The 23459-nt window shown below is 67.5% G+C and overlaps 3 protein-coding genes across 7 annotated transcripts; 2 read left to right on the top strand and 1 right to left on the bottom strand.

The window, feature by feature from the left end:
* Positions 1-681: 681 nt before the first annotated feature.
* APLN (apelin) lies at positions 682-2906 on the bottom strand. Its single transcript, XM_029997122.1, has 3 exons — positions 2726-2906; positions 1575-1746; positions 682-1482 (listed from the first exon to the last, which is right to left on the bottom strand). The coding sequence occupies exons 1-2, from the start codon at positions 2904-2906 to the stop codon at positions 1580-1582; spliced, it is 348 nt and encodes a 115-aa protein (XP_029852982.1). The 3' UTR covers positions 682-1482; positions 1575-1579.
* A 7553-nt stretch (positions 2907-10459) lies between these two features.
* On the top strand, positions 10460-16766 carry XPNPEP2 (X-prolyl aminopeptidase 2). 3 transcript variants are annotated; one of them, XM_029997110.2, is made up of 21 exons: positions 10461-10614; positions 11534-11607; positions 11726-11836; positions 11925-11988; positions 12190-12294; positions 12434-12520; positions 12625-12771; positions 12885-12986; positions 13109-13190; positions 13601-13796; positions 13984-14073; positions 14176-14285; positions 14371-14448; positions 14550-14621; positions 14767-14827; positions 14999-15068; positions 15193-15297; positions 15607-15666; positions 15858-15934; positions 16061-16159; positions 16445-16766. In XM_029997110.2, exons 1-21 carry the CDS (start codon positions 10569-10571, stop codon positions 16658-16660), a joined length of 2052 nt encoding a protein of 683 aa, XP_029852970.1. In that variant the 5' UTR covers positions 10461-10568; the 3' UTR covers positions 16661-16766. The 3 variants fall into 3 exon arrangements, with proteins under 3 accessions (XP_040974999.1, XP_029852970.1, XP_040975000.1); XM_041119065.1 differs by having other exon boundaries at positions 10460-10614; positions 15858-16159; XM_041119066.1 differs by lacking the exon at positions 10461-10614 and adding an exon at positions 10841-10904 and having other exon boundaries at positions 15858-16159.
* A 393-nt stretch (positions 16767-17159) lies between these two features.
* On the top strand, positions 17160-23433 carry SASH3 (SAM and SH3 domain containing 3). Of its 3 annotated transcripts, none has more exons than XM_029997114.2 (8): positions 17160-17580; positions 20270-20365; positions 20641-20790; positions 20858-21002; positions 21078-21229; positions 21375-21581; positions 21874-22024; positions 22129-23433. In XM_029997114.2, the coding sequence occupies exons 1-8, from the start codon at positions 17527-17529 to the stop codon at positions 22314-22316; spliced, it is 1143 nt and encodes a 380-aa protein (XP_029852974.1). In that variant the 5' UTR covers positions 17160-17526; the 3' UTR covers positions 22317-23433. The 3 variants fall into 3 exon arrangements, with proteins under 3 accessions (XP_029852974.1, XP_029852976.1, XP_029852975.1); XM_029997116.2 differs by having other exon boundaries at positions 17282-17580; positions 20861-21002; XM_029997115.2 differs by having other exon boundaries at positions 17282-17580; positions 22132-23433.
* Positions 23434-23459: the final 26 nt, after the last annotated feature.

Raw genomic sequence — 23459 nt, 5'->3', positions numbered from 1 at the left:
GTAGAAACCGCCTTACAAAAGCCGTTATTCCAGCAAAGGCTTTGGCTAATGAGTCGCTCGAGTCCCCAGACCCAGGCCCCATTGGTGCCTGGGGGACAGTGGGCAGGATCGGCCGGGCTGTGTCCCCTCTCTGGGCATGAAGCATCCCTGCACAGCCCCTCGGCGGCAGAGCCCGTCCCACTGTCCTGCTCCCTGCTTTTAAAGGCGTTATTACTGCTCAGCCCTTCATCATGCAGCCGATGCCAGCCATGGAGGGGAATTCGGGTGAGCAGAAAAATAAACCCCAGAAGGGGATAAAGGCAGCGGGGCTCAGGGCAGAATTTGCAGCCAGTCTTTGCTCCACAGCCCGAGGGTCCCCCAGCCCCAGCCACTCCATGCTGCCCTGGCTGGGACCAGCATCCCTGTGCCCTTCCAGCATCCCCTCCTCCATCACCCAGCCCCTCTGAAAGCTTGAGGGGTGCTGACCTGTGTTTTCCCACCCTCCTCCCCAGTCTTACAGGCCAGGCAGCCCCGCAGCTTGTTTCTTTGCTGGGGGCATCTTCTCTGCCAGCACCGGGCTGGGGAAGGGGCTGCCTTGGCCCCAAGCTGCCCCCGGGCAGCTCCAGGAGGGAGCAGAGGGCCCCTGGGAGCCCTTCCCACTGGCAGGTGAGCAACCCCTGCCCACACCTCCAAAACTAAGGGTTTGCTGTCATCGTAACTCTTTATTATAAAGATGTATTTACACAGAATAAATCTTTACAGACACGAGAGACATGGTCAACAGGACCCAGTGGCACTCAGAGCAAGGGCCCCCCCCCTTTGGCATATGTCAGTGTTTGACAGAGACCCCCCATGCCCCTCCATTCTCCTGCTGTCCCATGGCATGGAGCAGGCAGAGGGGCCCAGGACCCCAAGCTGTGTCCTGGGCAGGCACCCCACGCCTTGAGGGTCCCCAGGAGGCAGGTCTGCCAGTGGGAAGGGGACCCCACGCTAGCCAGGGAGAGGAAGGCAGCTCACCCAGGGTGTGGGATTAGCACCATGGGAATAAATAGACCCCTCCCCACGACAAGCTGTGTGCTCACCCCGGCATGCGGGTGACTAGCAGGGACGGGGCAGGAGCCCCGAGGGAGCTCGCAGACCCCTGCGGAGAAGCTCCTCTGCCTGACAAAGTGCTTTGCGCAAAGCCCACAGGTCCCAGCAAGCCGATGCCCAGGGCAGCCCCGTACCCAGCGGGACAGGGGCAAGCATGGCGGCACCTGGCCCCACCATGAGCTACATGGGTGACCCACCCCCAGCCAGCCCCAGGAGGCGGTGAGGGGAGGCAGGAGGCACCCGTGGTGCCAGACATGGTGCCGGGGCCACCGGGGACAGCCGCAGGGAGGAGGTGACACCAGCCGAGGGCTCACAGGTGGGACCCTACGCTCAGGGCCAGGAGACGAGCAGAGCAGGCTAGGACACAGAGCGGGCAATGGGAGCCACGTCCCTGGAAGGCTGGTGGCAACCCTGCAACAAGAGCAAACCCAGGTACTTGTGAGTTCCCTCCCTACAATGTCACACGTGTCCCCTTGTCCCCCCGACACCCCGCTGCTCCTCACCTGCCTCAGAAGGGCATGGGGCCCTTGTGGGAAAGCCGGGGCCGGGGCCGCCGGTACCTCCTCCAGCCGCTCGGCCGGTGCCCAGCCCCGCGCCGTGCACCCCGCGGCCGCACCAGCGTTCGGATGAGGCCGTCCTCCGCATCCTTCCCATCCGGCGCCTGGCCCAGCGGCCCTGGGGACGGCAGGAAGAGCATTAGCCAGGTCCCCCTCACCCTGCATGTGGGACGGGGATGCTGTGGCGCTTGCCTGCACCTCCCGCTGCCTGGCCCAAGGCAAGCAGGACCGGGCAGCCGCCCGTTTCCTGAATTGCCCGCAGCAGGAGCCATTCGCCGGCCGAGTGCTTCCTGCGCCGAGGCGGCCAGGCCACCTGCGCCGAGCATGGCCACCTCGTGTGGCCGCTGCCACCGGCCTCGCCGAGGGCCACCCAGCAGCCCAGCCTCAAGCTTTGGCCCCCAGCCCTCCCCAAAGCCACCCTCCTGTGCCCCCCTCCCTGCCAGCAACGGGCAGGGTCCACCGAGACCCTCACCCCCTCTCCCTGGGCAGCGCCCTCTCCCTGCAGCCGGCTCCCCCCGCCCCGCTCCACTCCCCGGGGCGCCTGGCAGAGATGCTCCGGTGCCAGCACCGGTCCCAGCACCCCCAGTCCCACACCCAGCACACGTGTGGCAGTGCCATGCTGAGCCGGGACTGGGATGGCACCCGGGGAAGGGGGCCGAGACCCGCCGTGGGCAGCCTGGCAGGGCCGTGGCTCCCGCTGCCAGCACCCCGGCGATGCCCCGGGCTGTCACCCGCGGCACCAGGCGGGTCGTGCCCCGGCAGCCGGTGGCAGCGACGGCTCTCCGGCCCTCGGCCGGCTGTTGTTCTGCTCGCCTGCCCGGATGGACAGGGGGGGGTTTGTTGGCACCATGAAAAGAGCTTTGTCCTCCCCAGCCCGGCGGCAGCGGCTCCCGGCCGGCACGGGCAGGGGGTGCCGCTCCCCCCCCCCCGAGCCCCGCTCAGCCCACCCTGCCCCACGGTCACCCGGGCACGGTCCCCTCCATCCTCCCCGCTGCCGGCCCGGACACCGGGCGATGCCGGAGCGGGGGAAGAGGGGACTCGGGGGCGCGGGGGGGTGTCCCCAGTACGGCGCGGAGCCCGGGGGTCCCGGCACTCACCCGCGGCGGCCAGGGCGAGCCAGAGCAGCAGCAGCGCCAGGAGCCAGCGCGGCGCGGCCATGCTGGGGGGGCTGCGGGGCGGCGGGGGCGGCGGCGGCGGCTGCAGCGGCGGCCCCGCTGCGGGGGAGCCGCATTTGTAGGCGGTGAGAGCCCGGCCCGGCCCCGCCGCCCGCCCGGTCATGTGGCCGCCGGGCCCCCGGGGGGGGTGTCCGCCCCCCGCCCCGCCCCGCCCCGCCCCAGCGCCCGCACCCCTCCCGGGACACCCCCCAGCCCACCCCAGCCTGGTCCCCCCCACCGGCACCCCCTCCTGGGGATCCCCCACCCACATCCCCCCCCTCAGCCCGGCCCCGGCCCCAGGGCTCGGGGACCACCCCCCCCAGCTCGGTCCTGGGATTCCCCCAGCCAGCCTGGATTGGGGACGCGCTCCCAGCCTGGTCCTGGGACCCGGGACCCCCCACCCAGGCTGGACTGGGGACGCGCTCCCAGCCTGGCCCGGGACCCCCCACCCAGGCTGGATTGGGGACCCGCTCCCAGCCTGGCCCGGGACCCCCCAGCCAGGCTGCATTGGGGACCCGCTCCCAGCCTGGCCCGGGACCCCCCACCCAGGCTGGATTGGGGACCCGCTCCCAGCCTGGTCCTGCGACCCTGGGACCCTCCACCCCACCTAGACCAGGCCCCCCCTTCCAGCCCACCCCCCCCCTTCCCCCGGCATCCAAAGGGGCAGGAGGCTGTTCTGGCACCACCCCCCCCATGCCCACTGACCCTGGCAGCCCCTGCCCCTCTGCCCCCCCACCCAGGAGGTGCCCGCAGAGGGGTACATCAGCAGCCCCCCCACTGCCCTCCAGGTCATCCAGCCACTGCCCAGGGGGGGCACGAAGCCCCCTCTGCCCGGGGTGCCGCTGCCTGTGCAGGAATGGGGGACAGACCACCGCTGCAGGATGGGCGCTGCAGCCCCCGGCCCTGCGGTGCATGGGCCAGGGTGGGGGCTAAAGCACCCTGGGCCCCCCCGTGCACAGAGGTGCGGGCTGCGGGCACTAGTCCTGCATGGCCTGGGTGCTGGCTGAGCACCGACAGAGTCCCTCATTGACCCGGGTGTGCGGGTACAGCCGCTGGCATGGTGTCGTGGCGGGTGACGAAGGCAGAGCTGAAGTCTCCCACGGCCTGGTGGCCCCTTTGCCTGCAGCTGGGTGCTGCCAGGGAGGCCATGGGGACCACGCACCGTGCCGGGACATCACCCTTCAGCCCCCGCAGACCTCGTGGGAGGGTTTGGGGAGGCACAACCCTGTTTGTAACACTCCCCTCCCCAGCATCCTGGGGGTGAGGGCTGCTGGAACCCCCCCCCCGTGCCGCTCCTCAGGGATTTGGGGCTGGGAGATGGCAGCTGGAGAGGGGGCAGTCGGGACACACTGTGAAACATGCACCAAGGACTGACGCAGTGACAGCCGCAGCACACCGAGGACACAAGCGGGGCTCTGCAAGCCAACAGTCAGAAAGCGACTGCTCCAGGTCTGGGCACGGGCATGCCCTGAGCGGGTGGCTAAGGGCAGCATGTAGGTACACGTATGTGTTGGTTTGCATGGCAAGGTTTTGGTAGCGGGGAGGGCTACAGGGGTGGCTTCTGTGAGAAGCTGCTAGAAGCTTCTCCTATGTCCGACAGAGTCAATGCCAGCCGGCTCCAAGATGGACCCGCCGCTGGCCCAGGTTGAGCCCATCAGCAACGGTGGTAGCGCCTCTGGGAGAACATAATTAAGAAGGGGGAAAAGTTGCTGTGCAACAGCAACTGCCGCTGGAGAGAGGAGTGAGAATATGGGAGAGAAACCACTCTGCAGACACCAAGGTCAGTGCAGAAGGAGGGGGAGGAGGTGCTCCAGGCGCCGGAGCAGAGATTCCCCTGCAGCCCGTGGGGAAGACCATGGTGAGGCAGGCTGTCCCCCTGCAGCCCAGGGAGGTCCACGGTGGAGCAGGGGGATGCCCGAAGGAGGCTGTGACCCCACAGGAAGCCCATGCTGGAGCAGGTTTGCTGGCAGGACTGCAGCCTGTGGGAAGGATTCACGTTGGAGAAGTTCATGGAGGACTGTCTCCTGTGGAAGGGACCCCACGCTGGAGCAGGGGAAGAGTGAGGAGTCCTGCCCCTGAGGAGGAAGGAGTGGCAGAGACAAGGTGTGATGAACTGACCATAACCCCCATTCCCCATCCCCCTGTGCAACTCAGGGGGAGCAGATAGAGAAAATCAGGAGTGGAGTTGAGCTGGGAAGGAGGGAGGGGTGGGAGGAAAGGGTTTTACAATTTAGTTTTTATTTTCTCATTATCCTGCTCTGATGTGATTGGTAATAAATAAAACTAATTTCCCTAAGTCGAGTCTGTTTTTTCCGCGATGGTAACTGGTGAGTGATCTCTCTTGTCCTTATCTCGACCGATGAGCCTTCCATTATATCTTCTCTCACCTGTCCAGCTGAGGAGGGCAGTGATGGAGCAGCTTTGGTGGGCACCCAGCGTCCAGCCGGGGTCAACCCAACACAAGGTACAAGGTATCGCCACTGCAAAAAGTGGGTGACAAGTACAACTGCACCCTGGGACAGCACCTACCAGCAAGGTGAGCGAGGGGTGGCCCTGCCTTGCCAGCACCCTGACAGTGTGTACAGCGGGGGCTGTGCGGAGGGGCTGTACTGGGGGAGTGAGGGGGTGAGGAGGGGCTCCAGGGGGTGTGTGGGCACCACGTCACAACCCTGCCCTTGTCTGTAGGCACCGCAGGAGGAGGACATCCTCTGCGCCGGTTCCAGTCCTGCTGGCTGTGCCCCGCTCCCGCACCACCGCCGCCTGGCCAAGGGCTCTGGGCAGGTTCGCCTGCGGCCCCCCTGCTGCTGGCGCAGTGTGGGGTCACTGCTCCCCACCAGCATTGCGCGACCCTGAAGTGGGATGCTCCTTCGAGAGGAGGTCCAGGAGCTGGAGCCCCATGCCTGCAGGCCAGCTGCCAGGCTCTGGGGTGCAGTGGGGACCCCCCACAGCCCACCCCCCCCAGGCACGCATCACCTGCCGGGCTTCAGGGCAGGCAGCGGCAGGCAGGCCCTGCCTTCGCAAGGGGTTGTCACAGCATCCCCGTGCCACCGCTCGCTTCCGCATTCCTGCGGCCTCGCACACCCTCCCTCCCTCCCCGATCCACGTCCTGTTTGCCGGGCGCGTCACCCCGGCCTGAGTCACCCCACGGCCTCTGCAGGTGACGGAAGGCCAACAATAGCCCACAAAGGGAGGATGTCCCCCCAAAGCCTTCCTCCGGCCCGTCTTCGAGGAAACCTCCCGCGGGAGAGAAGGGCCCCACCGGACGCGCGGCGGCCGATGAGCTTCGTCCTGTTGACGCTGGCTTGCTTGGAGCGGCACGCGGCCCCAGGGGTCCCCAGGGATGGCCGGTGCCACCCCCCCCCCATGCTGGGCGAGGAGGAGGAGGAGGGACGTGTAGCCACAGGGCTCACGCTGACGCTGTACCCATGGGGATGGGACGGCTCAGCCCCAGCCCCATCCCTTGGATGTGGTGGGGGGGGGTGGCATCGGGGATGGGATTGCGGAGTTGAGCTCAGAGGTTGGGAATAAGGGGGTGGGGGGGCTCCCTTGTCACCGTGCGGACCCCATGGGACCGGGTGTGCAGCTGTGCGGTGAGGGGCGGCCGGCAGGCAGGGCTGGGGGGGGCCGCGGGGGCCTGGGCACCGCCGTGGACGCAGCCCCCACCCTGGCACGGGGAAGAGACCAGGCGGGGAGGATGGAAGCATCATTAGCGCATTTCACTAATTAGCAGGATGGCAGCAAACTGCTGCCTGACCGTCACCACGGCAACCGCGTCACACGTCCTTGAGAAACTTTTGTTGCCATAACAATTACAGGCAGCTTTGGTGTCCCCCCTCCCTCCCGTCCCTATCCTGCCTGCGCTGGGGCTGGGGATCCCCAGTGCCCCCCCCCCGCGGCTTCTCTGAGCGGGGGACCTGAGGGAGACGCCAGGGCCAGGCGGCCTGAGAGCATTTGTGACATGAGTGCGCCAGTCCTCGGCCCGCCCGCAGGCAGGGACGGGATGGCAGCGGGACCACCAGGCTTTGCTGCTGCCGGCCCCCGCGCTGCACCGGAGCTGTGGCAGGACCGGGTGGGTGGGCAGGGGACGGGACAGGGGGACAGGGGTCTGTGCGGCTCCACAGCGCAGTCCTGGTGCCACCTCGTGGTGAGCAGGATCCCGGTGACACAGCTGGACAGTCGCTGCGGCGACACACACAGCTGGACAGACAGTCGCTGCGGTGACACAGCCGGACGGTCACCGCATGGAGCAGACAGCCCCCGCGATGGCACAGCCGGACAATCCCCCTGCGGGCCAGGCAGCCACCGCACAGCCTCGGCAGTGGCTCGGTGGCAAAGCCGGGCAGTGGCCATGTGGGCACGCTGCCCCCCCCAACCCTCCAGTCCCAGGGCCAGGCTGCTCTCCAGCGCCTTGAGCCGACTAGCCGGCTCATGCCAGCAAAAGTAGGGTTGGAGGGTTGAGGGCAACAGGGTGGGACAAGAGGGTGGCCAAAGGGCCGCTGCGTGTGTCCCAGTGCCGGCAGGCGCTGCGGCAGCTTGTCCTGGCTGCAGCCCACTGCCCAGCGGGTTCCCTCTGTCCTTGCTGTCCTGGCACTGTGAGCTTCTCCACTCTGGGGGACAAGCCTGGTCACCCCAAATCCCACCGCCTGGAGAGGCGGCCTGTGCCGGTTCCCTTAGTGCTGCCGTGACGCCGGGATGGAACACGCCAGCTGCCCTGGGGCAGATGAAGGATTTCCATTGCCATTCAAGAGGCTCGAAGGATACCACAGAGGTGCTGCCACATTAAATGGGTTAAAAAGTGGCTGTCCAATAGGTCATAAAACGCTGCTGGGAAAAGGCAGCGCCTCTGAGGGGGTCTGTGGCTCCCATCCCTGGCCTGGCTGTATCCAGCCTCATGGCCGTGCCCGCGCAGGGGAAGCAGAGAGCTCATGTGAGACGGTGCAGGGACCCACAGCCCAGTGCTGGAGGTGGTCCCAGGAGAGGGGTCTGGCCACGCAGAGAGGCTTGTGAAGAGGAGGGAAGGAGCAGCAGAAGGGTGGTGGGCAGCCGGCAGAGCCGGCAGAGCCCGGGAGCCAGCCGGACAGGGCTTCCTCCCCGCCCATTGCACTGGGAGTCCACAGGGATTTGCTGCCCAGGTTTCCTGAAGGACCTCTTATATTTTCAGGGAGGTTTGTTTATAAAACATCTGTTTGTTCATTTACTGTAGGACCTACCAGATCTCCTGCAACTTGCATCCTGCAGTGCAAGCCACCAAGCGCAAGGTCCTGCCGCAACGGCAGCAAGGTCCTTCCAGCCTTCTCCGGGCATTTGCTCTCAGCACACCTCTCATCCTTGCCCCATGCCTCACCCAGTCCCCCTCTCTCTTTTACCCTCCTCCAAATGTGTGTTTGTGCCACGCAGCTGGCTGTGCCCTCAGACGGAGCCCCGGGGCCGTCTGGCAGTCAGCTGGCTGTGACAGTGATGCTGCGGCCACCCTGTGGTGCAGCAGATCTGTGAGACATGCCGGCCAGTGAAAAAGGAGCTTCACAGTCTGTGATGAGCAACTCTCCAGCAGGGACTCCTCCAGGTACCCCTGTCCTGGGCGGGTACATGCATCCTCCCCTGAAGGTCCGTGTCTGACAGTGGACGGACACCTCTGCTGCCTGCCAACAACAGGTCTGTCCTTCAGCCAGCCTTTCTCTTCAATAACCACAGAGAAGTCATCAAACCAGTTAGAGGAAATATGTGTGCAATAAAAGTGACAGGCCTTGGGGTCAAGGCTCATTATGACTAACATAACGAGCTTTTTAGCAAGGCAATGCCACAGCGGTCCGGAGCTCACGGGCTTGGTGGGACAAAGGGCACATCCCAGGGAGCGGGGTCCCAGTGCAGCCCTCGGAGGTGGCCGCTGGTCCCCGAGACCTGTGCCTGGGGTGTGGGCAGGGGCTGGTACCCTGCCTGCACGGCGTAGCTTGGTCTGTTCACCACCACCATGCTCCCCTCCCTCCATACACTGCCACCAAACGCATCTCTGATCGCGTAAGGCTGCTCGATGCTAAAATATTGCCGTTGTCTCCTTTGCCAGCATTTCCAACCCGACACACTAATGCGTTCCAAATTTATTATTCCTATTACTCCATTAGCAGGACCATGTGCTCTTGCTAGCACTGAAGTTACCCCGCGCTTACCTTCAAGGCCTCACGTGTATTCCTGCTCCCCAGAAGCCCGTACCCACACTCTAGAGGTGGGGTCAGACATTCAGCTCTGTCTCTCCAAAGCCCGGTCCCTTTTCTGTATAATTGCACTGGCTAAAAGCTGGGATGCCAGCACCACGCGTGCTCTGGCCCCATCCCTCCGCACTCCTCTCGGACACCATCTCCGTGTCCTGCGGGGTCCCCGTGCTCCCCCATGACCCCTCTCTGCCTCTGCCCCTACCCGCAGGCAGGGGCTGGGGAGGGCATACAGGAGCGGTGGGAGCATCCGCCTCTGCTCCTTCTGCAGTCCATGGGGGGGGCCCGTGGCAGGATTTTGGGTGCCCTCCAGCCAGCCTCCCTCAGGCCAGGAATACCCAGCAAGACCTGTCCCATCCCCAGAGCATTCAGGGTTTTCCTGCACCACCACCTCTCATGCAGCCCGAAGCATCTGCAGGTGCGTGGGACCCACAGCCGGCCTGCAGACCAGAGGCATCGGCAAGCACGGTGCACCACGCTGCTGCCCGTGCCGCCCCTTGCTCCTCTCCCATCCCCTTCTCGCCCCACTTTCCCCTGGCTCTGCCCACAGGCATCCCCGGGGAGCTCAGAGCTCGCCGCTGAGGATGGTCGGCTCCTTCCCACCCACGGCTGGGTGCCGGCACCTCGCCTCACCAAAGGGGTGCAGAGGTTTCAGCAGGGAGCAGCCAGAGTGGTACGGGCACTGACGTGGTCCTCGGTGCCGACTGGCTTTTCCCTGGCATAAAAAGCCTGCCGGTGCCAGACTGCTGACCCTGTTACTAGAGCCACAGTGGAAGAACAGCCGCATAAAAAAAATCAGGGGCCCAGCCGTGGCCAGGGGATGCAAAATCGTGTGTTACCGGCACACAGCCATCCGCAGGAGCCAAAAACTGGGGCGCGTGTTTCATCAGTGCTCCTGCTGCCCCACTGGCCAGCTCCCAGCCCTGCTCATGCAGTTAGGGCCCTACAGGGAGGAAGGGCATTTTTGCCTCCCCGTGACAGCTGTGATGTTTAGCAATTGCTGTGGAGTCCCCCCCCCGCCCTCACCCCAGCCTCTGCCAGCTCCAGCCTCGGGGGTGCCACTGGGCGCTGGGGTGGGGACCGGCACGGCCGTGCCCGGGGGGATGCTCTGCACGGCTCCATGTCCTGGTGGAGGAGGAGGGCTGGCTCCGGGAGTCGGCTGGCCGCGGCAGCATGGCCCCCCCGGGGTGCCCTCACCCCGGGACCCCCGTGTCAGGTCTCCGTGGCTCCAGGGGGTAGAGGTTTCCCCAGGGACACAAGGGAGCAGAGCAGAGCTCCTCGCCTGCTTTGAACCCCGGGCAGCTGGCACGTGCCAGGCTGAGCTGGCACAACCCCACCTCTGCTCTGGGAGGATCTTTGGACTTTGTGCTGATTTTGCTGTTTGCTTTTATTTAGCAGCAGGAATCGCTTTCAGTGCATAGGACAACACCCCCCCGCCCGTATCTGCTCGGGGCCTTGGCCCTCCCATCCAGCATCCCTCCACCCCTGGGGCAAAGGCACAGGAGGAGGGACCTGTCCCCCAAAGCACTGTGGAAAGGTCCCCTCCGCTCCCCGTCCTGCTGGGCACCCCCAGGGCAGCCATGCACCCCCCTCAGTGGATCGCAGCCTGGGTGCTCCTGCTCCACGGTATGTCGGAGGGGCTGGGAGGTGGGGTGGGCTTGCCAGGGGACGACACCTCCTGGGACCCCCCCCCCCCCCCCCCCCCCCCCCCGGGAACCAGGCAGGTCCCAGCATGGAGGAAGTAGGGGTGTTTTGCAGCACTCCAAACCACAACTTTGGGTGCAGGAAGGGTGGGTTTGCCCTTAGGAAGCCAGGGATGTGCTGCTGATCCAGCCCCACTGAGCAGGGGGCCGGGCTGCGGAGAGGGGCTCATCCTGCCTGCCTGACTCCAGGGACGAGCTCTGGGGAGGTGACGGGTAAGGAGCAGCTCCTGGGGGCAAGGAGAGACCAGGTACCCAAGGCCACACCATGGTAAGGGCGACCCATTGCCCCACAGACCCAAGCCTGGTGCCTTTGGCCTGAGATAAAGAACCAGGTCCCTGCCCGCAGACTGCAGCGGTGACAGTGATGGAGAGCTCGGGGAAAGGCGGTGCCGGTGGTGGCACCAGACGCAGAGCAGCACTGGGGAGAGGCCAGGTCGTGCCCGGGCACGGCTGCTGGCCATGTCCTCCAGCAGCCCCAGCGCCAGGGATGCTCAGGACTGGCTCCTGCCAACCCCCTCCCCGCCTCCTGGGCATGGTGGGCACTGGTTGCACCTCGCGCCTATCCCACCGCACCGCCGGGGCCGTCTCCACGCGTGCCACGGGTGTTGGTCATGCCCGGGAGCGTTTACTTCCTCTTGAGCCGGGTGATGCTGTTGGTTTTCACCCACCAGTCCTGGGGCTAGAAACACTGTTTTTTGAAAAAAGTCCAAAGCTGGTCTGGCTTGCTCTTTGGGACTGGGGAAAAGGGTCACGGCTGCCCAGTGCTGGCTCTGGGCTGGAGCAAGGGGCCAGCGGGACCCCGGGCTGCAGCCTCAGGCTCCAGAGCATCCCCGTGCCCACAGGCTGTGCCATGGACCGGCCGCCGCAGGCTGCCTCCGCCAAGACCGACATTCGGAACTGCTCCGCAGTCCCACCGGTGAGCCCTGCCGTGCCCAGCCCTCCCTGTTCCTGGGGCACCCCCCATGGAATCATCCCCCCCAGGCCCACCACTGCAGCTGGTGCCCTCCCCACCACATGTCCCTTTGTGCCACCAGTACCTGCCGCCTACGGCCATCAACACGACGGCGCGGCTCGCCGCTCTGCGGGGCACCATGCGAGCCCACAGCGTCCATGCCTACATCGTGCCCTCCACGGATGCCCACATGGTAAGGCAGCAGCCTGCCTGTGCCCCTGGGGACCGGCTCCCCAGCCGGCACCCACGGCCACCTCTCACGGCTCCATCCCCGGCTCCAGAGCGAGTACATCGCCGAGCGGGATTCCCGGCTGGGCTGGCTGACCGGCTTCACTGGCTCTGCAGGTGAGAGCATCCTTGCCACCCTGGGGTCCCTGCTGGCAGGGTCCAGCACCCGTCTGCCTGCTGGTCCTCATCCTTGGGGTTCCTCAGGGCAGGGCACGGTCCTGCTCCACACAGGAGGTCAGGCCGGGGATCCCTGGGGGTCCCTGCCGGCTGCCTGGAGCAGGGGGAGAAGTGATGCCTGAGCCCCCACTCCTGTCCCAGGCACCGTAGTGGTGACGTGGGACAAGGCTGCCCTGTGGACCGACAGCCGCTACTGGATCCAGGCAGAGCGGCAGCTGGACTGCAACTGGGAGCTGCAGAGGACAAGTCAGTGGGGGGGAGGATGGGGGGCTGCTGCATTTCCCTGCCCCCAGGACCCCCCCAGCCCCCACCACGGCCTCATCTGGGCTCAGCGTGGGCTAGGATGCAGTTCATCCTCACGGTGCCACCCAGCTCTCTCCTGCAGCCTGGATCAAGTCCATCGGGCTGTGGATCCTGGAGGCGGTTCCTGTGGGGGGGAACATCAGCTTGGACCCGTTCCTCTTCTCCATCGGTAGGGTTGGTCATCACATGGGGTGACCCCGCCTGATGTGAGTGCAGCTCCCGGGTGTGGATTTACCAGGTGCCCCCAACCGCAGGCTGTTTCCCCTCCCTCAGACACCTGGAACAGCTACAGCCAGGCTCTGCACGGCTCCGGCAGGACCCTGCTCCCCATCGAGACCAACCTTGTAGATCAAGTGTGGGGTGACCAGAGGCCCCCTCCAGCCTCCAGCGAGATCTACAGCCTCCCGGCAGCGTTCACGGGTATGACTGCCATCTTCCCCGAGGGTGCCGGGTGGATGCTCGCCCGTGGCAGCCCCCAGCCCCGGGGGCCGTGGTGATCCCTGGGCTGAGCCGGCCGCTCGGTCTCCTCCCAGGGAGCAGCTGGCAGGAGAAGGTGGCCGGGATCCGGCAGCAGATGGAGCAGCACGTTCGACGCCCCACGGCCGTGCTGCTGTCAGGGCTGGAGGAGACGGCCTGTGAGTAGCCGTGGTGCCGTGGTGGGCGCCGTGGTGGATTCCGTGGAGGGTGCCATGGGCTGTGAGCCCTGGGGCGGGAGGGCAGACGGTGGGCACAGGCTCGGAGGTCTCGTTCCTGGCAGGGCTCTTCAACCTCCGCGGAAACGACATTCCCTACAACCCCGTCTTCTACTCCTACACCCTGCTGACCAACACCAGCATAAGGTGGGCAGCATCTCCCCGTGGGCACGGGGCATGGACGGGGCTCAGCACCCCCCCTACTTCCCTTCCAGGGCCAGCATCCATGGGACCCTCCCCTGGCCCAGCTGCCCCCCTCCCCAGAGCCCACCACATCCTGCAGTGCCCAGCCCCGTTGTGTGTCCCTTCCAAGCCCCACATCTTTCCCAGGTCCAGCCCCCCCTACCTCGCAGCCCACCCTGGGGTGCAGCACTCTCCCTTCCAGCACAGCCTGAGGCCGACCCCCGTTCCCAGCCCAGCATCCCCCCTAAGCCCCCCAGCCAGCCCCCAGCCCCCTCCTCTCCACCGGCGTGCCCCACGTGGCCGGGCTCGGTGGGGACCAAAGGCGGCAGGCCAACGCCACGGCTGCGCCCACCCCAGCCCGCATCCTTCCCCAGCCTGTTCGTGGACGAGACGCGGCTGTCGGCGGCGGCACGGCAGTCCCTGCGGGCAGGCTGCCCGGGGCCGCTGTGCGTGGAGCTGCAGGAGTACGGGCAGGCACGTGCCCACCTCCGCCGCTACGCCCAGGGCAACGTCACCGTCTGGCTGGGCACCGAGTACACCACCTACGGCCTCTACGGCGTCATCCCCCAGGTGGGACACCGCCAAGTGCCGGCGCGGGCGCCCGCGCCGCTGAGCCCGGCCGTGGGCGACGTGGGTCCTGCCGGGCTCGGGGACGGCCCCGTGCCACCGAGAGGTGGGGGTGCGGGATGTGCAGCAGCCGTCCCCGGGGCACGAGGGGGTGGGTGGCCGTGCCCGGACCCCCAGCCTGCCCTTGCAGGAGAAGCTGCTGGAGGACAGCTACTCCCCCGTCATGCTGGCCAAGGCTGTGAAAAACGCCAAGGAGCAGGAGCTGCTGCGAGCCGCTCACGTAAGGGCTGTCCCCGTCCCCGCAGACCCGAGCACGAGTGGGGTTCAGCTGGCAGAAGCGGGGTGCTGATGCCCCTCCTTGATGCCACTGGGCCACCCCCAGGTTCGGGACGCAGTGGCTGTCATCCAGTACCTGCTGTGGCTGGAGAAGATGGTCCCGCAGGGGGAGGTGGACGAGTTTTCGGGGGCACAGCACATCGACATGCTCCGCCAGTCAGTGCTGCCGCCACGGCCCCCCCCCTCCCCTGGCTTAGGGCAGCCGGGGACCCCCAGCATCTCCCTCCCTGCTGCCTTCCAGGGCCCAGGAGCACAACTGTGGGCCCAGCTTCCAGTCCATCTCCGCCAGCGGGCTCAACGCAGCACTGGCCCACTACAGGTATGGCTCGGCCCCAGTCAGGACTGGGGGACCCAGGGCTGGCAGCAGGGACTGGGCAGCTGGAGGCTGGGAGCGGGCTCTGACACCCCTTCCCCTTGCAGCCCCTCCAACAGGAGCAGCAGGAAGCTGTCTGTGGATGAGATGTACCTTTCAGACACCGGAGGGCAATATCTGTGCGTAGCCCTTAGCGCAGACCCCCCCCAGCACTGCGCAGACCCCCATCCCCTCTCCATCCCCCCAGCGCTGGGTGGTGGTGGCAGGGGGCTCCAAATCCAGCGCTGGGGCTGCATCGTCCCAGTTCACGTCCCCCCTTTGCAGGGATGGGACGACAGACATCACACGGACGATGCACTGGGGTGTGCCGACCCCACTCCAGAAGGTACCAGCCTCTCCCACGCCCGCCAGCATCCCCCTGCGGTGCCCAGCATCCCCCTGCGGTGCCCAGCATCCCCCTGCGGCACTCGGCACCAAGGTCCCAGCCAGGGCTGGATGTGCAGGAGGAGGCGTCCGGGCACCACCACGCTCAGCCCCCCCGCCATGCCACTTGTAGGAAGCCTACACCCGCGTGCTGATGGGCAACATCGACCTGTCCCGCCTCATCTTCCCACCCAACACAGCAGGTGGGTGCTGAGCCAGGCATCAGGCAGCCCAGCCTTGCCCAGGTGCCCCCGGGCATGGGGCGGAGGAGGGCAGGGGGGGCCCTCGTCGGCTCGCTGGCCCCCATCCCACCTCTTCATTCCCCAGGGCGAGTGGTGGAGTCCTTCGCCCGCCGGGCACTCTGGAACGTGGGACTCAACTACGGCCACGGGACCGGCCACGGCATCGGCAACTTCCTCTCGGTCCATGAGTGTAGGTGTTGTGGCACCGGCACCAGCGCTGGGGACGTGGGCTGAGCTCCAGGGGACAGGGACAAGGACAGAGGCTCATCTGGGGCTTCTCATAGCCCAGCCGAGCCTCTTGCTGTGGGCGGGTGTCCCCTACTTGCAGGGTGCTGCAGTCCTTGCCAGGGTGGCCCTGCGGTCCTTGCCGATGTGGTCCCGTAGTCCTTGCTGGGGTGGCCCCGTGGTCCTTGCTGGGGTGACACCTCGGTCCTTGTTGGGGTGTCCCTTTGGCACGCGCCGTCCCCAGGAGCCGTAACCCACTCTGTGTCCCTTGCAGGGCCTGTGGGATTCCAGTCCAACAACGTGCCCCTGACGGCCGGCATGTTCACCTCCATCGGTACGCGCGCCCACGGCTCCAGCTGGTGCCTCGGGCTCTCGGGCATGTCCCTGAGGCGTGGAGCCCAGCCAGGGGAGGAAGCGTTCAACTCTCGGCCCCACTCAGGGGCCAGATCCTGCCCCTCTGGGGTGGGATGGGCTGGGGGAGTTGCTGGGGCTCGGGACTCACCGGGCACCTTCCCCGGCCCCCAGAGCCCGGGTACTACCGGGACGGCGAGTTTGGGATCCGCATCGAGGATGTCGCCCTCGTGGTGGAGGCGCAGACCAAGGTAGCGCAATGGGGCTGGGCTGGTGAGGGTGGCACAGCGCCGGGGGGGCTGCATCAAGGCAGGGGTGGGGGCACACACGCCCCCCCGGCGGGGCTGGGGGCACCCAACGCCACCTCTCTGCCGCAGCACCAGACCGGGGAGAAGCCCTTCCTGACCTTCGAGGTGGTGTCCCTGGTGCCCTACGACCGCAACCTCATCGACCTCAGCCTCCTGTCACCGGAGCAGGTACAGGGTGCTCGGGGCAGGGGGGCAGAGCTGGGGCGTGGGGCTGGGGTACGGGGAGAGCGAAGGGGGCTGAGGGAGTGGACGTAGCGGGAAACCGGGACCGCGGCGTGAGGTCAGGGTGGGTAAACGGGGCCGGGGCAGGGACGGATGCGTGGATGGAGAGGGGCAACGGGGTCTGCGGATGGGGCCAGTGATCAGGGTGTGGGGTAGCTGGATGGGGGGGCCAACGGGGGGCAGGTGGTGGGGGCAGCCCCCGCCACAGCCCCCCGCGGTGCCTGGCTGCAGATCCGGTACCTGAATGCCTACTACGAGACCATCCGGGCGCGCGTGGGGCCAGAGCTGCAGCGGCAGCGGCTGGAGGAGGAGTACCGCTGGCTGCAGAGGAACACCGAGCCCTTCCCGCTGGGCAGTGCCGCCGCTGCCGCCGCTGCCACCGCCACCCTGGGCACACTGGCCCTCGCCTCCCTCCTCTCCGCGCTGCTCACCGGGCTGCAGGCCTGACCCCGCGCCAGCCCCCTCCCTGCCGCGGCCGTTTCTTCTCCCCGCTGCTCGCTTCCTTTTTTTTGTTTTCTATTTGCTCATTTGTGATTAAACACGAGCAACGCCAGCGGGTGCCTGCGCACTGCTGTGCCCTGCCGCGGCAGCCCAGCCGATGCCTCGCTGGCTGGTGTGGGGCTGGGGTCCGGCCCCACGTGTCCCCCGGCCCCGCACATGTCGCCCAGCTCGTGCCATCTGCCCTGCCCTGGGGCGGCCAAGTCAGCACCGGCGTAGAGGAGGTGGATTCAGGGCAGATTTTAATTCTTGGGAGCAGAGATGGGGGAACCGGAGCAAGAGGGTGCAGGGGAGCCGGGCTGACCGGGGCCGTCCCCGCTGCCCCGCAGGTGCCGGTGCCAATGGGCACGTCCCACCGGGGCTCGATGCCCAGCCAGGAGGAGCTGCGGAGGCAGGGGACATCCCAGACCAAGCATCACCCAGCGGGCTTGGCCATCGTGTGCCGGCAGGGAGAAGGAGAGGGCACGGTGGAGGGGTTGGGGACCTTCATCCTTTGCATGGCGGGGGGCGGGGGGAACGCGGTGCCCCCCAGCAGCATCACCGAGGGGCGGCAGCACCGCCATGGGTTGGCAGGGTGCAGGCAGGCATCCCCCACCCCGGGGGGGCCCTGGGCAGGGCGGCAGCTTCGTGGAGGGTTTCCTTCCTCCTGCCCCAGCCGGCGCACCCGCCAGCCACCCTGATCCGCGCCGCTGCAAGCACCTCTCATGTGACCGCCGGCTTCCTGTGCGCTTCCCGGCCTCGGTGCCGGTGCTTCGGTACGTGCCGTGCCAGGCGCTTGCCCCAACGCTACACCCTTGCCACCGGGCCCCAGCACCATGCTGCGCCGCAAGCCCTCCAACGCCGGTGAGAAGGAGCCGGGACACAAGAAGGTGAGCGCCGGCGGTGCCCGGCTGCCCTCGGCACCTGCGGGTGCCCCTGCACGCCCAGCATCAGCCCGGGGATGCTGAGCAGGCAGCACCGGTGCCGGGGGGGCTGGGGCAGCCACGGGGCAGAACTCCGCGGGGCCTGGGGGCTGCACCGCTGGCCGTCAGTCCCTGCCGCCGCCGGCCGCCGCGGCCTCGCCGGCGCGTGGTCTCGGCCTCGTCCCGCGCCTCGCTCCCACCCCGGCGGGACGGGCGGCGGGGATGCGCGGACCCCCGGGGTCAGCGCGGACGCGGGCCGGGGCGCCGGTGGGACCCGTGGGGCTCTGGTGGGGGGCACAGCGGCTCCCCCTCCCCGCGGGCTCCCCGCGGCGTGGGCGGCCGCCTGCCGCTTCCTGCCGGGGATGGGGGGGGGCACGGCTGTGGTGCAGGGCGCGCAGCTCCCGCCCGGCCCGCGCAGCGAGGTGTCTGCGGTCGAGGCAGCGCGAGGCTGCAGCTCTTGTCACGTGCGTTGGCCGCTTCCTCCGGCAGCACCGCACCGAGCGTTGGGAGCCGCCGGCGGCACCGGCTGCCAGCACCGCGGGCTCTCGAGAGCCCCCCCGGCACGGCGGGGCCGCGTGCCGCCCCGCCTGGAGGGCTGGAGCCAGCGGCGGGGGGCCACGACCGGCCCCTCGGTCCCCCCCGCCGGGTCTCGCGCCGGCAGGTTCTTCAGCTCTCGCCGGGCCCTGGTGGGCTGGCTTCGGCCTCGGAGCAGGGGGACGGCGCCTGGTGCCGTGGTCCTGCCCACGGCGGGCAGATATCCCGGCAGAGCCTCGCGCCGTGGCGCCTCCTCCATGCTGGGAAGCTCCCCGTGGCGGCTTGTCCATGCTGGGAATCTCCCCACGGGGAAATCTGGGTGAAGCCCCCCCCTCCCCGTGCCGGGGGTGGCCCAGCGAGCCCGGCATGCCCCGGCGGGCATCCCCTGCCCTTGCTCAGCCACAGCCACCGCTCTCACTTCCCTCTCCGTGCTGTTCTCCCCGGGGCGGGCCCGGCTGCCCCGTTCCATGGGCACCCGCCGACAGGCTTTCCGCAGCTGCTCGCGCAGCCCCGGCCCTGGGGCAGCGCCCGATGCCGCAGCTCTCCCAGCTGCAGGGGGGGCACAGGGCGTAAAGTTGTTTCGTCTGAAGGGGGAGATCCGAGGGGTTCAAGCCAGCCGGGTCTGGTGGGTTCACGGGTGCTGGGGCTGGAGCAGAGCAAATCACCAGCATGTCCTCTGCACGGATGCACCAGCTGAGCTGGTCCTGCTAAGTAAAGCCACACTGGGGATGGAGCCAGGTCTCCCTCATCCGAGCCGGCCCTCTATAAGAAAATGTCAAAAACAAGTGAAAAAGGATGCTCAGTCAAGTCGATAAAAAGGAGGAGGAGGAGGGAAAGGCGCGGGGCCGTGCCTGAGCAGGGCCAGGCTGCGCAGGGGCTGGATAGGGCCTCGGCCACCTCTGGTGCAAGCAGGAGCCCGGGGCAGGCAGGACAACTCAAAAAAGGAAATTGCTGCATTTGCGGTCGAGGCAAGACCGCGCGCCATGGCGTGTGCTGCGAGGGTGCCAGCAGCCAGGAGCTGAGCTCGCCCAGCCCCAGCACGCAAGCCGGCTCCCACGGTACTGCTCGTGCAGGGCATACGGGGATGAGGGAGACCTGGGACTGCGTGGCTGTGCAGGGATCCCGGCTGGCCAGGACCGAGGGTGCTCCTGGCCATTGGAACTCCTTCCCACATGGGACAGGCATCTGAGGAGAGGAAGAGGAGGGAAGGAGAGCCAGGGGGGCAGGCAGGGGGCTCAGGGGAGACTGGAAGAGGCAGTGATAGAGGGTTGCACCAGGACTGAGATCCAAAACCTGCTTTGGTGGCTTTGGCACAAAGGCGGGACTGAGCTTGCTGGTGATGCTGGCAGGGGAGGTGCTCTCCGGGCTGTGGGACGATGCTCACAGGCAGAAAACGTGGGCAACTTTCAGGCCTGGAGCTGAACGTGAGGGTAGCAGCCCGAGCACGGCAGCACACATGCTCTCAGCTGCTGAAAACAGCCTTTAGCTGTCAGATACTCGCAGGGAAGGGAGGGAGCGACCCACGGCACAGCCACCGCAGCAGCAGGACTGAGCATGAGGCAGGTCCCACTCTGCTCTCGTTGCCAAAATCCCTGGCTCAGGGGCTGGGCCGGTGCAGCACGCTCACGTTTGGGTGCTGAGCAGAGTGGCTGTGTTGCAGAGCCCCTGTGTTTTCCCAGCAAGCGCCCAGCCCGTGTGCCACGACAGCAGCACGGCGCGGTCCTGGGCTGCTCCCAGCTCGGCGGTGCCAGGCTCAGTGCCGGAGCACCCACAGCGGGTGCTGGAGCCGGGGCTTTCGGCACTGCTCGGTCCACAGCAGCAGCGAGTGGCACCGTGCTGGGTGGCCCCTGCCCCGGGGACGCTGTGCCAAGGCGACGTGCGTGCACCGAGAGCGATGCTGGGTCTCTGCACCCCAGGTCCCCGGGGGGGCTCACAACACACAGTGGCTCTTGTGGGGTTGGGGCAGGAAGGGCGAGGCTGTGACAACCAAAAAAACTTGTCAAGAACCGGCATCGCCCCGGGGCTGCTCCGGCTTGCCGAGCAGCCCGGCTGCCGGAGGGGAGGGTGGGAGCTGGGACCCCGGGGCACAGGGAGAACCCCCCCACCTTTCCGTCTCTGCCAGCTTTCCCTCCAGCGCTCCAGCAGCTTCAAGGACTTCGCCAAGTCCAAAGTCAGCTCCCCTGTGCCGAGCGAGAAGGAGTTCAACCTGGAGGAGAACGTGAGTGCCTGGCCCCCCCCGTGGAGTGGCAGCACCCCTGCCGCATCCTGTTCCCCTGGGACCACCTCCCCGACAGGCACAGCCCTTTCCAGAGCCTGTTTCCCCAAACTCCTGGTTCTACTGGTGGCCCACATGCCATGGGGCAGCCCCAGGCGTTCCAGCACTGGCAGGATTTGGGGTCTTGCTCCCCATGGAGTCTTTCAGCCCTGTGTGACCCAGCTGAGGTTTGCCCAGGGGCTGGGGGGCTCTGCCTTCACTCTCCATCCCTCTGCCAGATCCCCGAGGATGAGTCCAGCAGCTCCGTCCCCGATGATGCTGCACGGAGCAGCGGCATGAAGCTGAGCAAGAAGTGGCGGGCCGTCATCTCCCGCACCATGAACCGCAAGATGGGCAGGATGGCCGTGAAAGCACTAGCCGAGGGGAAGGTGAGTGGGGGGCCTGGGCAGGCAGGGGGCAGCTCCCCCTCCCTTGGCCTGACCCTCGTCCCCTCAGCAGGGAGACGTGGAGGAGGAGGGGTCCCTGTGCCCCCTGTCCCCAGCTGGCAGCACCGAGGACCCGAGCCACGAAAAGGTGCCCCTGTCTTACCTGGAGATGGAGGAAGACGGGCACCCATCCGTCAGCCGCCAGCTGTCCAGCGGTGAGCCTGGTCCCGGCAGGACACCGGCCCCTCGCCCCGCAGCTGGCCACATCCTGATCTCCCTCCCCTCCACAGGCAGCGACGTTTCCAGCCCCGGGGGCAGCAACCGGGACAGCCTGCGGCTGGAGGAGAGCGGTCCAGCCTACAGCGGCCCCTTCTGCGGCCGGGCCCGCGTCCACACCGACTTCACACCCAGCCCTTACGACAAGGACTCGCTGAAGCTGCGGGTGAGCCACACCACGGCCAGCCCGGGGCTGGGGAGAGCTGGGGTGAAGGGCAGGACCACGGTGTGGGCCCCGGGGAGGGAGGGTGGCTGGGGACCCCCCCGAAGGCAGCCTGCGCCCGCCTCCACCCCCATCTCCCTTGGCCCAGAAAGGGGACATCATCGGCATCATCGAGAAGCCGCCTGTGGGCACCTGGACCGGGCTCCTCAACAACAGGGTGGGCTCCTTCAAGTTCATCTACGTGGATGTCATCCCCGAGGAGACGGCCCCTGCCCGCAAGAGCCGGGGCCCCAGCAAGAGCAAGCGGCTCAAGCCCAAGACCCTCCATGAGCTGCTGGAGCGCATCAACCTGCAGGTAAGGGACAGGGGCCCCTGGGGGGACAGCGGCACCCAGCACAAGCCCGGGGTGCCAGCGGCAGGACCACCCTCCCCTCTGTCCCCTCACGCCCGAGCACCACTGGGGGGGGGGGGGCAGAGGGGACACACGGGGCTTTTCCGGATGACTCTCGGGCGAGTGGCCGCCGTGGACCTGCGCCAAGGCGGGAGCCACACAGCTAGCCCCGAGGGCCAGGCGGAGAAAGCTGGGGTGAGCCATGCCGCGGTCCGCTCATCCCTCTGCCGCGCTGCCCGCCGCCCTCCCGCCCCAGGAGCACACCTCCACCCTGCTGCTGAACGGCTACCAGACCCTGGAGGACTTCAAGGAGCTGCGGGAGACCCACCTCAACGAGCTGAACATCACGGACCCCCAGCACCGTGCCAAGCTGCTCACGGCCGCCGAGCTCCTCCTGGATTACGACAGTAAGAGCTGGGGGGAGGGAGTGGGAGACACCCCACGGCCCCTGCACCGGGCAGCCCCAGCAGCGGCCTCGCTGCCTGCTAACGCCACGTCCCGTCTCTCCCAGCAGCGAGCGAGCCGGAGGAAGGCGACAGCTCTGAAGCCCAGCCTTCGCCCTTGGAGCCCAAGGGGGACATTCCCCGGGACTCAGGCTGCTTCGAGGGATCGGAGACCCTAGACAACAGCCGGGATGAGGCCGAGCTGGGGGGTCCTGAAGGGCAGCTGCAGGCTCTCTCCCTGGCAGAGTCCTCCTGAGCCCACCCTGCCTGCCGGCACAGCCCACAGCCGCTTCCCGCTCGGGCCCTGGCAGCGGGTCCGGACTGGAGGGGACGGCTGCAGGCGGGAGAAGCAGGTGAACCCCGGCAGCGGGACCCCTGCGCTGCAGGCAGGTGCTGCGTGGCTGCAGGCAGCTCAGCCCTCGGTCCCCCGAGGCTGCCCCATTTGCTGCCCCCAGGACATTTTGTACCGCTGCCCCGACGCGGGTGCTCCAGGCACCCTGGGGCACCGCGCTCTCCGCTGAGATGCCGCGGGCCTGGATTGCCTCTCCGGGGTTTGCCTGACTTTATCCACAGCTTTAAGAGCTTCTCCCGGAGCCCTCGCCTACCGAGGCTGGGCTGAGCGCGCAGGAGCCCGCGAGGACAGGGAGATCCATGGCAGGCAGGGATGGAGCAAACCCGGCGCTGAGCAGCCGTGTGCGAGAGGGCAGAGGTCCCACCGAGCCCAGCTCCTCGCCGGCAGGGAGGACGCCCGCGCTGCCTTCCTCCAGCGTCTTCCTCGCACAGCCAGGGCAGGCAGGGAAAGGTCTGCTGGGAAGTTTGGGTTGTGGGGGGAGAGGTTTGGCTGAGCTGAGAGCAGCCCAGCAAGGGCACCGTGAGCCCCCTCCCTCGGCTCAAGGGGAGCCCCAAAGGCTGCCCACAGCTTGCCACCAAGCCTGGTCTGGGGGGGGGCTACGAGAGGGGGCTGCAGCGACCACCCCGCTGCCCCACAGGCAGATGGGCTCAGCAAGGTGAGGCTGTCACCCAGCAGGACAGTCCCTGCCAGATCCCCCAAAGCACCGGCCACCCTGAGCACACCCCCCACCCCCGGGAAGGGGCAGGGGAGCTGCAGCCCAGCCAGGGCCCCGCAGAGCCTCCCTGGGCAGGCAGGAGCCGAGGCAGGGGCCGGCAAGGGAAGGCATCCACACGGGAGCATGGGGCAGCCTGTAACAAACACACAGGCTGGTACCTGGCTGGGGGCACCTACCCCAGCCCCCCCTCAGCCCAGCTCTCGCTGCTGCACGCGAGCATCTCCAGCTCCTGCACGGCAGCATCGGCCTTTGGGCACCCAGTTTGTTCCTTTGCGCTCTATCCCAATAAAAGCGTGCAAGACCGTTTCGCTCCGGCCTTCAGCCTGCTTCCT

The sequence above is a fragment of the Aquila chrysaetos genome, chromosome 21, assembly GCF_900496995.4.
Source record: "Aquila chrysaetos chrysaetos chromosome 21, bAquChr1.4, whole genome shotgun sequence".
Lineage (NCBI taxonomy): Eukaryota > Metazoa > Chordata > Aves > Accipitriformes > Accipitridae > Aquila > Aquila chrysaetos.
The sequence above is the reverse complement of the archived record's forward strand: the minus strand, read 5'-3'. Positions and strand labels throughout refer to the sequence as shown.